Below are 19,867 nucleotides of genomic sequence, written 5' to 3' on the forward strand. Positions count from 1 at the left end.
TATCTTGTTTTTTCTTGTCATCCTCTTCCTTTCTCTTCTGGCTTCCGGACGCATAACTCTGCTTCATTATGATTACCGAGGTTTTATATTTTCGCGGCAGCAGAGATCACGAACCTGGCTGGCTGGCTGCTGTCAGCGACTACTGAGAGGGGCCCCCTTGAGGGGGATCCCGGTATTACCGGTAACAGTGTCGTTGCACTTTACTGCATTGACTATCAAAGGGGCGCTCACAGTTTGTCGTTGCATTTTATTCTTAACCAGTCGTTGTCTTGGGGCCCCTGGCCAGCTCGGGGCCCCAAGCAATTGCTTGGTTTGCTTGCCTTCTAGCGACAGGCCTGAGGTTAGTATACACTTATAAATAACTATAAACACTATAATTATAAACATTATAAACTAGTGTTTGTTTGTGACTTCTATGTTTTGTGTAGACTTATGTGTGTCATTAGTATTGTTCAGTTGTCTGATAGTTTTCTCAAACATAAACAGAAAACAAATGCAGTTTTGGTATTTAGAGAATCTGGTCATTCAGAACATGCAAAAAACATGAACCCAATCTTTCATTTCATCAGTCATTTTATTTATGACATACATCTCAAGTTAATATATGAATGTCAATAAAAAACTTTTGATCAGAGGTGTGTAGTCCTTCAAAGATGCTACAAAACTGTCACATCTTGATTATTGTATTCATCTGGTTTGATTACTTCCTGTGCACAACGCATCACGTTATAGATTACTGCACTTGATTATTTAAACCAGCAATGGGTGTTTTGATTAATTCATTTTAATTACAATACCTTCATTGTCACAAAGTGGTGATATGGTACAATACAGTAGGCAGAGAAAATACACACAAATACAGCTGCTGACAGATGACCTATGTAAGGATCACTGTGCTGAATATTGTAGAATAATATTGAACAGCTCTGGAACATGATCCTTCAAATCAATCCTAATCTTGTGAATATTGCTCACAAGACCTCAAACAAATCTAGTCACATTTGTATGACATGCCTAATTTAAATCTATGGTTGACATCACATTGTGTAAATCACAGGGTATATTAAGATTGTAGAGACTTGCCCAATGTTACTGAATCAGCTGGACTGAAGTGCTACATGGCAGGTAATGTATGCTGATCAGTGATTGTCACCCTTTGCTGAGGATTACATTCCTTTTACCTACACCACATTTGTACTTGCAGCAAATAACATACCAACAACCTCCTCTGTGCTTTACAACCTCGCAGTCAATAATCAATTAGTTATGCAAGTAAAAAAGACAATACTGTATCTAAATCACTTCTTAAAAAATAATACATTAAAAATCCCCACAGACAATAATAAAATGAAAGTAATTAACAACTTCAAAGTACGTAGACAAAAACAAATCAGGTGTTGATGTTTCATCAACATATGATACGCCAGGGTCACATAGTGTTGTTTTATACAAATAATCTCTTGGTTTATTACATGCTTGAAGTCTTAGAGAGAATCTTCAAAAAGAAATATCCAGTACTGAGCCAATGTTTAAAAAAATCAAGAAAAACCCAGATCATATGAATTTAAAATGCATACATGGTTGCATAAATAAATGTTTGTCCTCAGACTTTGAATGGCTGGCACCTAAAAGTCAAGATTACAAGAGGTAGAGCTACAAAAAAAACGCATACGCTTCCCCACTATAGGAAACACCAGGACTGTGTCTTCAAACACAGGAAAAGTTCCAATAAAATGTATACATACAAACAGTAGACCTGTTTCTAACAAACCACTTTGGCTCCACAAAAGGAATAGTTTGCATAGTAAAGAATTAAATAAATAAGAGAAAGGGAAAAATGAAGACATTTTACAGTGAGCTGAATTAACCTTACATACACATCATGGTGTTCTTTGTGACCAATACTGACCTTAGAACAGATTTGAACTCCTTCACTATATGGATAAGTTGGTTTTGTAAAGCAATCAAAAATTAATAAAATAAAATAAATCCTAAAAGTCATACAGTACTATGTGCACATGTAAGCATTTGCAATGTCACAAATACCTTCGCTACAGTGATTTTCAAGAGCTACACACCCCGATACCTTCCCATTTGTTCTGCATAGTGTCAAGGAGAGGTACGGCTTTCAGATTTTAAGCTTCAAAATGATTACATCTACATTCTCTCACCACTGCCATACAGCATTCCACTAACTCATTCAATACGACTAACGACTAACGACTAGGTAAGAGCATTGCTTTTAAAGAGTCCTTCAGTAGGGTTGTGTGAGATAAGTCTGGCAGGACAGCATGTGTCTTCAGAGAGACGTTTCCGAGGATGGAGCTTTCCAGAAATAGCGCTCCTCTTCTGGCTCCAGGTCTATCCTAATCTGAGGCACAGAGTTCTTGAAGGGGTTTCCAAGCTTACTGCAGCAGACAGACAACAAATGTCACAACCCAACACGTATGTTTACTCCTCAGTCTTTCACACACAATACTCTTGGCAACCATGCACTGCCAATTACACATCTTCATTATCTGATCAATGCACTGTGACTTCATTTTCTGTATCAAAAACATTGTGATCCCACGCACACGTTTGACTCTTTCATTGTTCTCGTGAGAAACCCTTACCTGAACTTGGACTTGGGTTGGAAAAAGTGCATCCCATCAATAGGGAGAGAGGAGAGAGGAGGATTTATTTCCTGTGGAACAAACAGATAGCATGTCAATGGCTGGGGGCATGATTAAATAAAGAAAGAAGAAAGGTTTGAGAGGTTAATATCGGTTAAAAGACCATGCTTCACAGCAGAGGCCTAAAAGATTAATCAGAAGACACAGAGTATTAGTGAAGTTGGACGGAAGAGGGGGAAAGGCAGCCTATCTCTGTGGGCGGCAGGCCTGAGCAGGTGTTAGTGTCAGAGGCAGAGGCAAACAGCAGAAAAAGGCAGCAAGAGCATTGGAGAAAAACAGATGATATAGACCCGTTCAAGAGAGTTCTATTATCAGCATCATAGTTGGCCCCACAAGGCTTCCGTTTTAACATTCCATATGTTATGTTAATGCAGAGGAAGTAGATTGGGAACTAAATAGAACATTGAAGCATTGTTTTTGTTTTTATTGTTGAAAGGGCCTATAGTTCAGATGAATATAAAACATGGAAGGATCTTCAGCAGAGATTGCTCAGGGGAGCAAGTTCGGAGAGTGGGGTCAGTGGGAACGGTGACCCTTGAGAGCCGTTACTCACTGTCTGAGGCCTCGTCGCCCAACATGGCCTCCTGCTCCATCATATCCATGGAGATTTTAATACTTGGTATGTTGTCATGGAGATGGCAGTCAGACTGTGGATGTAGGAAATGTTCTCTGTGATGACCTGGTCTGCAGTGTCAACTAAGTCGTAACCTTTGACCTCCCTCAAACTATGCCTAAGGTCAACTCTGCTAGGCTGTTACAGAGTTACAACTACAATTCAAAAACTCTAAATGCACTGTGTGGCTGACCGACCACAACTAACAATCATTACATGAAAATAATCTTAAAGGTATTTGATGAATCAGCAAAACTCAAACTTACATCGTTCATCATGCTGTCGATGCTTCCCTTCTTTTTCTTCTTTTTCTTCTCATCCTCCTTCTTCTTCTTGTCTTTTTCAGGCATGACGTCGTCTAGGTAGCTGAGGTCATGCTGGGAGAAGAGCCAGTCCATGGCCTTCCTCACTGCCACCAGTGCCAAGATCTAGAGGTGGGAGGAAACAAGGAGACTGTTGTGAGAGCTGACGGCATCCAACTGTGTCAGGATCAGTTGGGGCGCCATGCTGCGCTCCTTAAGGCCCATTCACACCAAGAGCGATAACGATAACGATAACTATAAATAAATATCGTTCTAGTTAATATGAATGACGACGTTCACACATAAACTAAAACGATAACGACATGAAGAACGATATCGTTGGGGATCACTTTCAGAGCGATTTTCACAACGATAAAATGCTAATAGCCAATCAGAACCCATCGAATTTTAGCCGTCACATTTATTAACACAAGGAGAGACTTTGTTTATCGTTGTTCAGTGTGAACGCTTTTATCGTTATGGTTATAGTTATAGTTATCGTTATCGTTCTTGGTGTGAATAAGCCTTTACTCTTACCATGACCGGGAATATGATAGCCGCCACGGTGGACTTAAGCACCCACAGCAGGGCCAGGCAGAGCACTTGAATGAAGGTGAACAGGTGGATGCGTCTCAGGGGAACATGGCGCAGGTAGATCAGATCAGGCTGATGCTTCGCTGGCATTAAAAGCAGCTGCAGACGGTCCATAAACTAGACACAGAAGACGAGACAAGTAGTATACAGTAGTAGTATACAGACAGTAGACATACAGTACATTAAGATAAGAGCTGTGTGTGTGTATGTGTGTGTGTGTGTGTGTGTGTGTGTGTGTGTGTGTGTGTGTGTATTTAAAATCTAGTTTTGGTTCTTACCTGAACACCATTCAGTGATGCAACTCCCATATAGAGGAAAACTCCATAGAGCACAGGCATCGGGATAAACTGATCAGAAAATACAAAATGAAGCAGGTGAAATGATGAAGTTGAACCAAAAAGGTAGGAAATGCAGTAATCATATTGTTGGACTTTGAAAACTAATATGGATATGTTAGACTTTAAAATTGTTACACAATGAAACAATTGTCCAACCTTTTCATAAATGGAACTTGGTCAAGTACAAAGTTGCTCATACTGTAATTTATGACTAATTGGACACATTCATTTAAGTATATAACAGCACTGCATTACATTTCTCTAGAATTTGCTAGAATGTGTGGGGCCAACCTGCCAAGAGTCTGTTTGAGTAGGTCAAGGTTCAAGATCATCCACACACACACACACACACACACACACACAACCTCTTTCCACAAATGACTCACTAAAACATTACAAATCACTCCACACTCTTCAACCTCACATCACACTCAAACATCTTAAACCTAATGTCATGAAATATATATGTAACCCGGGAGAATCCACGGGTCACTAAATTGCACTTCAATTTCATTTTCATTTTCAGCAATAAATAAATAAATGGTTAAGTTCATGGTGAGCAACATCATTTTTATTAGTTTAAAAAACATCTCTATGCTAAATAGAATGTAATAAGATGACATATTAAATGTAAGGGCAGCGGGAAAATGCATGTGAGTTTGTGAAGTTAACGCGTGAGTTCATCAAGAGGGAGAAGCGGGAAAGAGAACAAAGGAGGGTGGAAGAGAACGGGATTCTGAGAGGAGCCGGCTTAAGAAACATTTACAAGGAGTTGAGATATAGCTGTGTAGTCCTACGAAAACGTCAGTTTTGGTTATTTAAAGAATATATTTAGGTGACGTGGAGCATTTTGTCTATGCTGTGGCAGTGATAGAGTGCCCTGTTTTCCCTATCTGTGTAGCACTACGTATGCTCTGTGTGAGATGAGTGAATGTGCAGCTAGTTAGATTAACACAAAGTGTGCAGCATCGTTGTAGTTGTTGGTGCGCATATACAGTAATACTAGACAGCGACTGTTGCTTGGTTAGAGCCTCAGACTACCAGACACGTCTGTGGTTCCACCAAGCAACCGACGAGGGATCAACACGCCCCAGATAGCACCACTGGCGACCCGGTTAAAGTCAGTGGTTCCTCTGGGCTACGGGGGAGGCTTGTGTGTACAGGACGACATCTTGGATGGGATGGTAACATCACCGTTTGCCTACAGTTTGCAAGTCATCGGTATCGTGAGTAAAAACTGACTACCGAATGGGAAAGACATTTGAAGAGAACTCCTAACAGGCCTGCAACGTTTGTTGTTTTCTTTTATAGCCGGCTTTAAGTTTTATTTTCTTGGTGCACCGGTGCATTTGTGTGTATGATTGGTTGTGTCCAAAGTGTGAGAAAGGCTTCGGTTCGTTCACCGAGAGAGATCAGGTAAACTTTTAGTGTAGCCTAGTTTAAACACCCAGTTACCTTCTGACACAGCTTTAGAGGGGAAGTATTGATACAGTATTTTGAATCCAACTTTTATGTTTGTTTCCCTAAAGGTACAAGGGGATATTTTGTAAATTGATTGGGCATATGGTAGCCACAGTTTAGAGGAGTGGCTAGTAAAAAGAGGCTGATATTTGGCATTTGGTACCAGTGAAACATAACTGTAAAATTACAAGTAGGGAATAGTAAACTTATTAGATTTATTCTGTCTGTATCAGTTATCAGTGTACAGGTAATAGTATGGATTTGGGGTGGACTCATATCTTGGAATGCTAACGGTGGGGCATATTCAGTTAGATAATTTCTGTAAATGGAGGGCCATGACATTGCCCATTGATATTGTTTGAAGCGCCTTTTGTGTTTAATAAATACAATTGATTGGGACTATATATCTTGTCAGACTCCACTCACTTCAGAATACATTTGTGTGTACACTGTATTGCTATAGCTTAGCACGAACCCACTTTTGGTCCGCTCATTAATCTGAACGGGAATGAGAAGGGCTACATAAAATGGCGACGAGGATGGGGTTTTTTTTTGTCACAGTTAAATTAATGAGTGAGTGGAGTGGTTTTATGTAAATATACGAATTTAACCGTAGCAATGTTTACAAATTGGTGTAAGGGCGAGGGGGTAGACCCCAAGCATGCTTTAGTGGTCAGCCAAGTCCCAGCTGATGCCGACATTGACACAATAGAAGAAACACTGCATACAATTAAGCGTCTTGGTCGGGTTAAAGTGAGAGGGAAGACGTTCGATCCTCAATCTAATGGATTGGTGGTGTTATGTGTCTGTAAGGAGGTAGTGAATATAAAAGAAATTCCCATGGACGTGGTACCTAGCGCGGCAGGCGAACCATGGGTGCTAAGTGTGCCTGAGACTTTAGATAATGACAATGTGCCACCGGCGCCTGTGCCTCCACTTGAGCCACCTACTTTCACTACAGAGCAGTTTTTAATGCATTTAGAGCCTTGCGTCAAAACCATGGAGAGAGATTGTCTGATTTCTTGCGGCGCATTGAACATGCACTAACTAAGGTTGTTTTTAGAGGGGGTGTAACAGCTAATCAGAGAGACCGTGTGCGCATTGAACAACTTCTGAGGGGGGCAATTGAGTCAGACCTTATGTTAGTACAGCTACGCCTTCGTGAGCGCAAAGATTCGCCCTTGTCATTCTTACAGCTTCTAACTGAAATACGAGAAGAAAAAGACCAGCAGTCATTGAGACAGAAGCCTACTACACTGAATACTAAAACCACAGTACGACAAGTTAGGACGACTGATGATGAGCCACTGAGTTCCACTGATGCGGCGAAATTGCGAGCAGAACTTGACAAGCTCAGAGTGGTGGTTGCTAGATTGACAGCTAATGAAGCAAGGCACCCCACACAGAACAGGGAGGCTGACACTACAGTAGGTCCACGAGGTAGTTCAGTAGACAGTGATGATGAGGTCAGGGCATTACAAAGACAAGTAACTGACCTTCAGCAACAATTACAGATCATGACAGTAAACCACCGTAGTGTGCCCATGAGTACACCTGCTGACTGGAAGCCTCAGATGGCAGGTGATGTTTATCGCAACCCTAGCTACACTAGCAGTAGGAGAATTCAGCCTTCTAGTGGGGTGGGAGAGTATTTCTGCTATCGTTGTGGGCAGGATGGTCATATAGCCACCCGGTGCAATGAACCGGAAGACTCTGGTAAAGTCATCTCTCGATTTATTCGTACTTTGCGTAAACAGAAGGGGGAAGACCGTGAATTTTCTCAGAACAAACCTGAATCAGCAGATAAGAATTGCACAGTAAAAAAAAGTCATGTCGAGGCCCCGGTAGCATCGCTGCTGCCTGACGGGTTGGTGGGAAAACTGTCTCTGAGTTCTGTGAATATAGATAGACATGCCTAGCCTGGCGAGCCAGACCCACATTTACATGTAGGGTCTGGACACTCACCGTTCGCAGTGCTCAGTCCGAGGGGCGGGATAATCAGTTGTCTTTCAAATTCCCTCTGCACGCAATAGGACAGCGGCAGCGCTATGAGTCCCATGCGTTTCCCACCAGCGGAGCTAGTTGGCTAGTTCAAACGTTTGCCAACTTAATAAAAGCTTAACTCGTGTCACACTGTTCGCCAACAGCAACATCCATCTTATTTGTTTTCAAGTAGCAGGGAATTCAAGCCAAACCGTTGCAACTCTGCCATCAATCATTATGTTAAGTCCACCTACCGACTCTATACACGATTTCATTGGCCCGACGAAGTCTGGAGATCTGGAGCTCACAAGCCAACGGAGAGTTGCTAGACTAGCCCTGGCAGCAAATGTAATTTGCTGCCGCTAGGGGCGCGTCTAGATTTCTAGGCTAGGACATGCCTGCCTAATGGATAGTGGGTCTACCGTTACCATTATTTTTGAAAAGTGGTACCGTGAACATTTGTCTCATCTCACAATTCATCCTATATCTAGTTTATGTATCTGGGGTCTAAGTGACAGTAGCTATCCTTACCGGGGTTATGTGGCAGTCACCTTGGAGATACCCGATGATGAGGGCAACTTGCTTACTCAGACAGTCTTGGCTTTAGTGTGTCCTGACCCCCAAGGACCAGACCAAGTGCCAGTAATTATAGGCACCAATGCACGAGGGTTTCGCCATGGACCAGTGGCAAGTAGCACAGCACATGAACAGCACCATGCGAGAGCCTGGAGAGTGGTTGCAGGCCCTTCGAAGCCAACCTACAACCAAATGACTGGTTTTACTTCTGATAACGTAGGGCAGGTTAAATGGGCAGGGCCTGGGTCACTTATTTTGACACCAGGGGAATCCTGTCTAGCTGTCGGCAAAGCCACTATTAATGGGACAGGGAATCCTGGCATACTGGTTGTGGATAGTTCACGTGATTTACCCCAAGGGGTGGCCTTACCTCCTTGTGTGTTGTTACCTGCCGATCTTGATAAAAACAGCTGTACAGTTCTCCTACAGAATATCTCCTTGAAAACAAAATCAATTCCTAAAGGAACTGTCATAGCTCAAATCCATAAAGCAGATGTGGTAACTGGTCTTGCACAGACTCTGTCCACCAGAGATGGCATTGATCCAGCATTGTTTGACTTTGGCGACTCCACCTTACCTATAGGCGGAACAGATTAGCTCAGAAGTTACCCGAAAGGACCAAGGTTTTCTCGGTGGAGGAATGGGATGTGGGGTTGGCTAGAGATGTGGAGCATCGCATTAGGCTTACCGACGCCCGGACGAGCGGTCAAGACGTATTGCTCCTGGGGATATAGATGACGTACGTCGGCATTTACAAGAGCTATTGGCTGCTGGAATAATTAAAGAGTCGCGTAGCCCTTACGCATCATCTATTGTGGTGGCACGGAAAAAGAGTGGCAAAGTTCGGATGTGTATTGATTACAGAACACTAAACACCCGTACTATCCCTGATCAGTACACAGTTCCCAGAATAGACGAGGCGCTAGATTGCCTATCTGGAAGCAAGTGGTTTTCTGTATTGGATTTAAGAAGTGGTTATTACCAGATCCCTATGTCGGAGGAGGACAAGGAGAAGACCGCTTTTATCTGCCCACTGGGTTTCTATCAATTCGGACGAATGCCACAGGGCATCATGGGTGCTCCTGCTACTTTCCAACGTTTGATGGAGAAAGCAGTAGGAGATATGAATCTGTTAAAGTGCTTAGTGTATTTGGACGATGTAATCGTTTTTAGTCACACCCTCGAGGAGCATGAGGAGCGATTGTTTAAGGTATTGGACCGTTTGGAGGAATTTGGATTGAAGGTGTCAATTGACAAATGTCAATTCTGTCAAACTCGTGTTAAATACGTAGGACACATTGTGTCTGAAGACGGTGTCTCTACTGACCCAGACAAGATTAAGGCGGTAGCTCAGTGGGCACAACCAACGAACCTGAAGTCATTGCAGTCGTTTTTAGGGTTCTGTGGTTATTACAGACGATTTATTGCTAGCTACTCGGCCATCGTGCGCCCTTTGACCGACCTAACAAGAGGCTATGAACCCCCCAAAAGGGGACGGCCAAAACAAATCGGACAGACTAAACAATACCTAGGAAAGACGGAGCCATTTGGAGAAAGATGGACTTCTGCTTGCACAGAGGCTTTCCAAAAAATTAAGACTTGCTTGATTCATGCTCCAGTTTTGGCCTTTGCTGACCCAACGCGTCCGTACATACTACATGTGGATGCCAGTTTCGATGGTTTGGAAGCTGTACTCAATCAAACGTACCCAGAAGGGTTGCGACCAGAAAGCTCAGTGCTTCGGAACGTAACTACCCAGTTCATCAACTGGAATTCTTAGCCCTGAAATGGGCTGTAGTCGATACATTTCACAAATACCTTTATGGCCTTCGCTTTACCGTAAGAACAGACAATAATCCACTAACTTATGTTCTATCTACAGCTAAGTTGAATGCCTGTGGCTATAGGTGGTTGGCGGCCTTGTCCGCATATGATTTCAGCATACAATACAGGCCCGGGCGTGAAAATGTAGATGCTGACCTTCTATCTAGGAACGTAGCTGATGAGATAGGGTGTATCTCCCCCGCTGGGGTGAAAGCCATTTGTAAGCCGATTAATGTCCCTTGCCCAATCATGTCAAGATGCGTTGATCAATTGGGCGCATCACCACAGTGTATTCCCCAGGCATATGTTCACTCGACCCGGGTGAGTGAAGGGACGTTAGAGCCTTTTAGTTTAGGTGAGTTGCGAATGGCACAGGATGGAGATGATGCTATTAGCAAAATGAAACAAGCCTTGCGGGCTGGACGACTAATCATCTCCCCGCATGACCCTCCTGAACTAAGTACATTAAGAAAAGAGTAGCCACGTCTGGTCATCAAGGACGGGGTGTTATATCGGAACACTGTTAGAAAGTTAGGGAAGGAGATTTCCCAGTTTGTACTGCCCAAGCAGTTGAGATCTCAGGTACTCAGATCGCTCCATGACGATGGTGGGCATTTGGGGATTGATCGTATCACCCAATTGATGAGAGAGAGGTTTTTCTGGCCAAAGATGGGGGTAGACATAGCCAATTATGTAAAAACCTGTGGCAGGTGTGTAGTTAGGAAGACTCTCCCTGGGCGTGCTGCTTCGTTAAATCAGATTACCAGCAGCGGACCACTTGAGCTGGTCTGCATTGATTTTTTATCAATTAAACCGGATTCTCGCGGAGTCATGAATGTCTTAGTAGTGACGGACCACTTTACGAGATACGCACAAGCCTATCCCACTCGGGATCAGAAGGCACCTACGGTAGCAAAAGTACTGGTTGAGAGGTTTTTTGTCCATTATGGCTTGCCCGCTAGAATCCATTCCGATCAAGGGAGGGATTTTGAAAGCCGCTTGATCAAAGAGATGCTCAAGGCCTTGGGGATATGAAAATCTAGGACGACCCCTTATCATCCGCAAGGAGACCCGCAGCCTGAGCGGTTTAACCGTACTTTGCTTGCCATGTTAGGTACTCTAGACCCAGCAAAGAAACACAGGTGGAGTCAACAAGTAGCCACACTTGTGCATGCGTACAACTGCACGCAAAATGATGCCAAAGGTTACTCCCCTTATTTTCTGATGTTCGGGAGAGAGGCACGATTGCCCATAGATGTGTGTTTTCAAGCAGTGCTAGACAGTGAGGAGGAGGTAACTCATCAGCAGTATGTTGAACATCTGAGAAGGGATCTCAAGAATGCTTACCAGTTGGCTGTTGATGTTTCCAATAAGAGCCATCAGAAGAACAAGAGGGCTTATGACCTTACTGTACGACAACAGGTGCTAGAAAAGGGAGACCGAGTACTTGTGCGTGCATTAGGGGGGGTTGGTAAGCAGAAGTTGAAAGATAAGTGGAGTTCACTTCCCCATGTAGTCTTGGACAAGTTACCTAATTTACCTGTTTATCGGGTAAAGCCAGAAATGGGGACGGGAATAGTGAGAACTCTACATAGAGATAATTTGTTGCCCATTGGCCATGTAGTAAGACTGCCTTACTCTCAGAATAATGCCATGGAGGTACCAACGACAGACCACAAGGGAGTGTCTACCCGACGTAAACACAGGTTATCAAAACATACCAGACAAACACAACACACTGACCAAGAGTCCAGTTTCTCTGATGATGATAGTGACCATTATGCACCTAGAGTGACACTGAGTTTGGAGCCTTACCCTCCACTGGTTTTAGAAGAGCCTAGGGGTCAAGAGGTGTTGGAGACAGTTCTACCTCTGCCAGCGCAGCCTACTACAGAGTGTAGTGAGGTAGATGATAGCGGAGATGAAAATCTCACAGTCGTAGAGGAAGCTGCTGAGCTGTTAGTTGATGATGATGATGATGCTGCTGGGTTGCAAGAAGCCTGTGTGGAACCAACAGCAGGTTCAGCAGGGGACACGGAAAGTGTCATTGTTAGTATTGACTCCCAAGGGGATGATGTGGAAGAATATGTCACGAGAGAGAGGCGACACACAAAGCCCGTAATCCGGTTTACCTACGATGAGTTGGGGAAGCCTTCAGATTGCCCGTTAGTTAAACAGCACAAGGACATACGTGTAGTTGTCAGCAAAGAAAGACACGGTTCTAGTACAGCATGTTTGATGATTCGTATTGTTCCAACAGTCTGATGGGGACATGCAGACAATTGAAGGGGGAGGGTGTAACCCGGGAGAATCCACGGGTCACTAAATTGCACTTCAATAGGTTATTTCATTTTCAGCAATAAATAAATAGATGGTTAAGTTCATGGTGAGCAACATCATTTTTATTAGTTTAAAAAACATCTCTATGCTAAATAGAATGTAATAAGATGACATATTACATGTAAGGGCAGCGGGAAAATGCATGTGAGTTTGTGAAGTTAACGCGTGAGTTCATCAAGAGGGAGAAGCGGGAAAGAGAAGGGTGGAAGAGAACGGGATTCTGAGAGGAGCCGGCTTAAGAAACATTTACAAGGAGTTGAGATATAGCTGCGTAGTCCTACGAAAACGTCAGTTTTGGTTATTTAAAGAATATATTTAGGTGACGTGGAGCATTTTGTCTATGCTGTGGCAGTGATAGAGTGCCCTGCTTTCCCTATCTGTGTAGCACTACGTATGCTCTGTGTGAGATGAGTGAATGTGCAGCTAGTTAGATTAACACAAAGTGTGCAGCATCGTTGTAGTTGTTGATGCGCATATACAGTAATACTAGACAGCGACTGTTGCTTGGTTAGCGCCTCAGACTACCAGACACGTCTGTGGTTCCACCAAGCAACCGACGAGGGATCAACGCGCCCCAGATAGCACCACTGGCGACCCGGTTAAAGTCAGTGGTTCCTCTGGGCTACGGGGGAGGCTCGTGTGTACAGGACGACATCTTGGATGGGATGGTAACATCACCGTTTGCCTACAGTTTGCAAGTCATCGGTATCGTGAGTAAAAACTGACTACCGAATGGGAAAGACATTTGAAGAGAACTCCTAACAGGCCTGCAACGTTTGTTGTTTTCTTTTATAGCCGGCTTTAAGTTTTATTTTCTTGGTGCACCGGTGCATTTGTGTGTATGATTGGTTGTGTCCAAAGTGTGAGAAAGGCCTCGGTTCGTTCACCGAGAGAGATCAGGTAAACTTTTGGTGTAGCCTAGTTTAAACACCCAGTTACCTTCTGACACAGTTTTAGAGGGGAAGTATTGATACAGTATTTTGAATCCAACTTTTATGTTTGTTTCCCTAAAGGTACAAGGGGACATTTTGTAAATTGATTGGGCATATGGTAGCCACAGTTTAGAGGAGTGGCTAGTAAAAAGAGGCTGATATTTGGCATTTGGTACCAGTGAAACATAACTGTAAAATTACAAGTAGGGAATAGTAAACTTATTAGATTTATTCTGTCTGTATCAGTTATCAGTGTACAGGTAATAGTATGGATTTGGGGTGGACTCATATCTTGGAATGCTAACGGTGGGGCATATTCAATTAGATAATTTCTGTAAATGGAGGGCCATGACATTGCCCATTGATATTGTTTGAAGCGCCTTTTGTGTTTAATAAATACTTTGTTTATTGATTGGGACTATATATCTTGTCAGACTCCACTCACTTCAGAATACATTTGTGTGTACACTGTATTGCTATAGCTTAGCACGAACCCACTTTTGGTCCGCTCATTAATCTGAACGGGAATGAGAAGGGCTACATATATCTATTTTATACTTTTGACTTGTGAGATGTATAGTTGTGTGTCGTCATGACTGCACTGGTAAGCCTTAGTAGGTCTTTAATCGTTCAGAAGTAAAGAGCTACAGTACGTACACCACATAGATCCTACATGTAGTTCTAAAACTGCCCACTAGAAGGACAGACCCATCACGTATAAACGGTGGATTATAAGTGGTGTTTATCCCTGTTCGTCTGCCAATAGGTTCTTCAGCAACTAAAATGACCTGACTGCCTATGCCACATACATCATGTGTAAATATGACATCAACCGTAACCCTAACCCTAACCCTAGCCCTAACACTAACCCTAGGTGGAACACATACTGTATCCCCACTAGAACATTTCACAAATTACCAAATAGGAATAATGGCTTTGTTAAATACTGTGAAATTAATTTTGAAATACATTTTGAGTGCCCAGATGACAGCGGGATTACCACACTTCTGTGGAATTATTGACATGAAGCATTAATAGGTGTCTTCCTCTCTCTGAAGAGGACTAGTCACACATTCTGTTCTGGAGTGAGTACCTTTAGGATTGGGGCCATGAACACAGAGAGCCCAGTCAGAATGAAGACAATGATGCCAGTCACTCGCTGTTCCCTGTTTAAAGAAGCAAAGAAGCCCATTACACCTGATATGTTTGAAATAGTTTTTGGACATCACAGTATAATTTCACATCAACATTTACTACCATAGAAAATCTATAGTAGAACTTTTCATAGCTGTACTATGAAGTGCTCTCCTCTTTCTACTAAACGGCTACTGTCTCAACCTCTCTGAGTCTCCCAGCTCCTCCAACCCCGACTAACCTGACACCCAGGAATTTGGGAGCCTCTCCAGGGGCAGAGGTCTCCGTCTCCATCTTCAGTGAGTCGATATGGGCGATGGAGATGACCGTGGCTGCCACATACCACGGTAGCCCCATGAAGGAGCAAATTATCATAAGAATAGCCACCAAGAACAAGTCCAAGTGATACCCTGCACCTTTCTGTAGACAGAGGATGGAGGAACACACACACACACACTCCACTGAGTACAAACGATGGCAAAAATTTAATTGTTAATCATTTGGTGGGAAAATGTAATACCCTGCACTGTCATTATCAGCTAAACAGCTGTATTTTATGCTGACCTTAAGTTTGTGTTCCTTTCTGTTGACGATGACCGCTGTGATCTGCTGGTCCATGAACACCAGGATGGTGACGAGCAGTGCAGGGAGGCTGGCAGCCAGGTACACCCACCAGGGGTTCTTTCCGAAGGGGGGCACGAACCAGCCCCGAGCAGAGCTCGTTGGCTAGGACAAGAGAACACAATGCTTGTGTGAGTGTGTGTGACGTTCCCCATTGTTTTCTTAACCCCCAAATGATGTGATTAGTTTATGCAAATTCATATGAGACTAACAGATTGATATTAAAACAGAAATTGAGAACAGGATCTGAGTTGGCTGGGTGTTATGGGTTCAGCTGAAGTGTGATGCCGTACTCAAATAGCAGGGATTAATTATTACGCCAGTAAGACCCAGACGCCTATTTAGACCCTGATGAGAAAAGCAGACGTCTTCCCAAAGGCCTTTCTGAGAGATCTCAAAATGTCAGACCATGTTTATTAAATAGAGATGAAAAACCAAACAGCATGTTGGTCCATCTGACTACAGTACACTCAGTTCAGGCCCAGATAAAAAGATAGACTCAAACACAAGCCCTCACCTTAAATTCGCTTGGCACGAGGAGTTTGGGTGTGTCCACTCCGACCAGGGCATCGACTCCACAGAAGATGAGAATGGCCAGAATGATGGCAAAATCACTAATAAGCTTACGCACCTGCACAACAAAGACAGCACACACATTTTAATAATGATATAACGATTATGTTGATATTGTTGACCAATTTCCTTGGCTATAAAAAAATGCCCCATGCTAGAAAGTGGCCACCTGTCTCCTCTGCAGTCCTGGCTAGGTAAAGCTGTTGTGCTATAGCTCAGTATGTGTATAGATCTGTCTACACAGACCTGCAGCAAAACAGATGCAAACTCAGCAGGTGAAGTTGCAGTAGCATGACCTTCAGGAGAAACTCAACAGGTTAGGCCACCCATGATTCAGTGAATGGGTGAAACTGAAGCCTGTGTGTGTGTGTGTGTGTGTGTGTGTGGAGTTGTAGTTTATATGAGATGCATGATGCGCTCTTGGCAGTCGAAGCTGGGAAGTAAAGTGACCTGTTCCCTGGAGAGAACTCTGATATTTATAGAGTGTTCTACTGACTGTGTGTGTGTTTGTGCGTGTGTGTGGGCATGGGTGCAGGGCAGGCATATAGAGAGAAGAGAGACAGAGAGAGAGAGAGAGATAGAGAGAGGCAGAGAGAAAGATAGAGAGACAGAGGAGAGAGAGAGAGAAGACCTGCTACAATCTCTTACCATGACAATCTCTTACCATAGTGGGGAAGAACCTGCTGGTTTTGAACTTCTTCAGGCCCATGGAGCAAGCGTAGGTGCCCAGGAACAAGATAAAGGACATGAGGGTGATGTCAGGGACAAACCCACAGGCCTGCCCCACCAGCTGACCTCCATAGTGTGCGCACTCGGTCTTGGTCAGGGACGCCCACGTGGTATTCAGATGTTGCTGCCAGACACACAGACAGACAGAACAATGTCAGCAAACACAAGATTACACACAAACAACGAAAACAGAGTTGCTGCTTCTCTGTGATAATAAATATATTATATGTAATGCACATACTGTAAAAGCCGATATATAGTCATGATGTGTGGCATGTATATATTAAAACACAATTTTAATATTGTGTTTCACACCTTGAATATAATAGATAGATTCTAAGAGACACATGATAGCGTACAGTATGTCTCTCCCAGTAAACAGATGGTGATTACAGGGGAAAGCTGGTGAGGCTGCGGGTGTGAGTTTTTCAATCCGAGTTATTAAAGGATTTACTGACTAATGACCAAAAGGTGACGGATTAATAACTTATTTATACACTATAATAAACATAAGTTTGTTTTTGAGAGCAAATCGAGCACTACGGAGTAGAGAAGGAAACAACGGTCACATTTCCCCCTAATGGACGCTGTGTCATGGTCTCTGTTGGTAGCATCATATTTCAGTGGCCTCTGCGATTCGCTGCCTCCCATTTGCGGGCGGGATATATATGAAAGCACTGTGCTGTGACCTCCCCAGGGAGGTTGAACGCAGCCATAGAATGCCACTGGTAATGTTCAAAGACAAGAGAACATTACCCCCCCTCACTTTAAATCAAATACACACTGACGGACAAAGAGGACATCCATCAATAATTAGTTTAACAGACAAAAGGTGATAGCACATCAACACACAGACAGACATAGACACATACATAAATACACATACCCATACACACACCCACAAACACGCGCACTCGCGTGCACATGCACGCGCGTGCACATGCACGCGCACAGACACACAGACACACAGACACACACACACACACACACACACACACACACCTGATCAGTGCTGTTCACCACCCATGGATCCAGGACTTCATTCTGTAATCCTGTACCGTTCCCTGTGAAGATTAAAAACACTTTTTCTGACCAATTCTTACATGCAAAGATTCAAAAGATAAGGGAAATTGAGCAGTAATCATATCAGTGCAAATATTTCACTGTCATGCCATTGGTTTGTTTGATGTCAAGGGTGTGAAAACACAGTAGGCCAAACAGTCCAGATGTTTCATAACAGAATAGTCGGTTTTGTGTTGCAAAATATGATCTATCACGACCTATTGATAGTGTAGACGGAAACCAAGCGCCCCGGTGCTGTGCAAGCTGATTGCTTATCTGTTGCTATGGGTTTGACATGCAACACACCAAATAAAGATACCATCACATTGCGTGTCAACATCACTATCTCTGAGTACACAACACAGTATTACAGGTGGAATATTGGCTGGACCGGGACAAGTCTGCCCTCTTTTTGCGGGAAGGCCTGTGGTCACAGAGCCGCTGCCAACTTGATAACTCACAACTCACCCTCTGATTACAAGGGTGTTGAAATGGAACCATTGCCAGGAATTCATCACAAAGTCACAGACTATCACAGCCTATTTCATTGTAACTGAATCTAAATATGCAGTGTCAGATTCAATGAATCACATTTTCCCATCATCCGCGTTCGTGTGTTTGTGGCACCTTGCTGAACCAGCTGAGCAGCATGAAGCACATTATGCTCCAGTGACACATCCACGTTCACCAGCCTTGCTTACCGTCAGGGGGGGCACAGTGGCAGTAGTACTGAGTGACTCGGTCCACGTCGAAGTCCGAGTCGATGGGGTGGTGGTGGGCGAGCTTCAGCATCTTCTTGAAGGCGTCGTAGATGAAGATGAAGCTGATGAGCGCCGAGAAGCCTTCCTCCGTGAAACGGGTGAAGTACTGGACCAGGAAGCTGGCATCCGTGGCGACGAGGACCAGGGTCAGGAAGGCGGACCACAGGCCAATCCACAGGCGGAATTCCAGGTAGTCGAAGCCGTGGTCTCTGGAGAACAGGGTGAGCAGAAACCAGTTCTTCTTGTGTCCCAAATAATTAACATCGCTCTCCACAGCAACATTCATACAAAGACAATCATATTGTCAGGTTGACAGTTCAACCTCTGTGCCTCCTTCCTTTGGTGTTCCCAATACAGGTAGACAGACTGAGAAAGTAATTTGTCCCCCAGGGCCATACAACTCTTCAATGCTTCACTTAAAGGAAAAGGAGAGTTAGACTTCTCTGCATAGTCTATCTGCCGCCACACCTCCCTCTACACTTCCGTGACCTCTGACTGTACTGGCAGTCCACTAGCCCACTGTGTTACTGCTTACACTGTCTACACTGTTCACTGGCTATATTAGCCCATACTGTATGTACAACCCCTCCCTCCATCTCCCAGTCTGGACTGTGGTCTAACATCACATCATACTTGACCAATGGCTGATACCCTATTACTGCAAAGCTATCTTTGCACTGCTGCTATAATTCTTATATTACTATGTTTAAATGTTTCTCCATTTTGTCCATATAATTATACTATAACTGTTATATCACTATGCTTACATTTTTCTATTATATTGTCCATATTTAATACTGGTCTCTTATATTGTCCATATTTATTGCTGGTCGCTAGACTTTATCCCTGCACTGTTGCACTGTTGGACTTATTTGCACTATCAAAATGACACACACCTTACTGAGCACCTTACCATGGCATATTGAATCACAGGGTCAGTCCCTGCCCTGTCACTGCAAGTGCCTCATGCTTATACATTACATTACATTCATGTGGATCATTCATGCTTATACAGTACAGTGCATTCATGTGGATCCTTGTTTTAGTATCTTTAGTGTCTTGTACTGTTCATTTTAGTCATGTGGATCCTTGTTTTAGTATCTTTAGTGTCTTGTGCTGTTCATTTTAGTCATGTGGATTTATTTTTTATCATCCTGTTTATGTTGTTGTGTTTGGTGTCATAAGCTACTGCATGGGACCTTGAATTTCCCCTTGGGGATCAATAAAGTATCTATCTATCTATCTATCTATCTAGGTATGTACACACAATCATCAGTTAATGCATTTGCATAACTGCCTCACGAGGAGAAATTGCCAGATACTGTATTCCAAAAGTGAACTAAACCAAG

At 43.5% G+C, this 19,867-nt stretch overlaps 1 protein-coding gene across 2 annotated transcripts in view; it reads right to left on the minus strand.

The window, feature by feature from the left end:
* Positions 1-555: 555 nt before the first annotated feature.
* LOC143122862 (electrogenic sodium bicarbonate cotransporter 1-like) overlaps positions 556-19,867 on the minus strand; it is a 42,742-nt gene continuing 23,430 nt past the window's right edge. Inside the window, exons 14-26 of one of the 2 annotated variants that reach the window (XM_076283818.1) lie at positions 18,459-18,727; positions 17,698-17,759; positions 16,631-16,819; positions 15,911-16,024; positions 15,337-15,498; positions 15,014-15,192; positions 14,732-14,804; positions 4,463-4,531; positions 4,128-4,301; positions 3,555-3,716; positions 3,229-3,322; positions 2,616-2,686; positions 2,320-2,408 (exon numbers count right to left, since the gene is read on the minus strand). In XM_076283818.1, the coding sequence (XP_076139933.1) occupies positions 2,652-2,686; positions 3,229-3,322; positions 3,555-3,716; positions 4,128-4,301; positions 4,463-4,531; positions 14,732-14,804; positions 15,014-15,192; positions 15,337-15,498; positions 15,911-16,024; positions 16,631-16,819; positions 17,698-17,759; positions 18,459-18,727 (1,582 nt within the window). In that variant the 3' untranslated portion in view covers positions 2,320-2,408; positions 2,616-2,651. Of the gene's footprint in view, positions 2,409-2,615; positions 2,687-3,228; positions 3,323-3,554; positions 3,717-4,127; positions 4,302-4,462; positions 4,532-14,731; positions 14,805-15,013; positions 15,193-15,336; positions 15,499-15,910; positions 16,025-16,630; positions 16,820-17,697; positions 17,760-18,458; positions 18,728-19,867 lie in introns of both variants that reach the window. The other variant, XM_076283819.1, reaches the window with a different exon arrangement.

This window comes from Alosa pseudoharengus, unplaced genomic scaffold (assembly GCF_046254945.1).
Source record: "Alosa pseudoharengus isolate Yale_2024_CS ecotype anadromous, Long Island Sound unplaced genomic scaffold, YU_APseudo_1.1 YU_APseudo_1.1_scf_14, whole genome shotgun sequence".
Classification (NCBI taxonomy): domain Eukaryota; kingdom Metazoa; phylum Chordata; class Actinopteri; order Clupeiformes; family Clupeidae; genus Alosa; species Alosa pseudoharengus.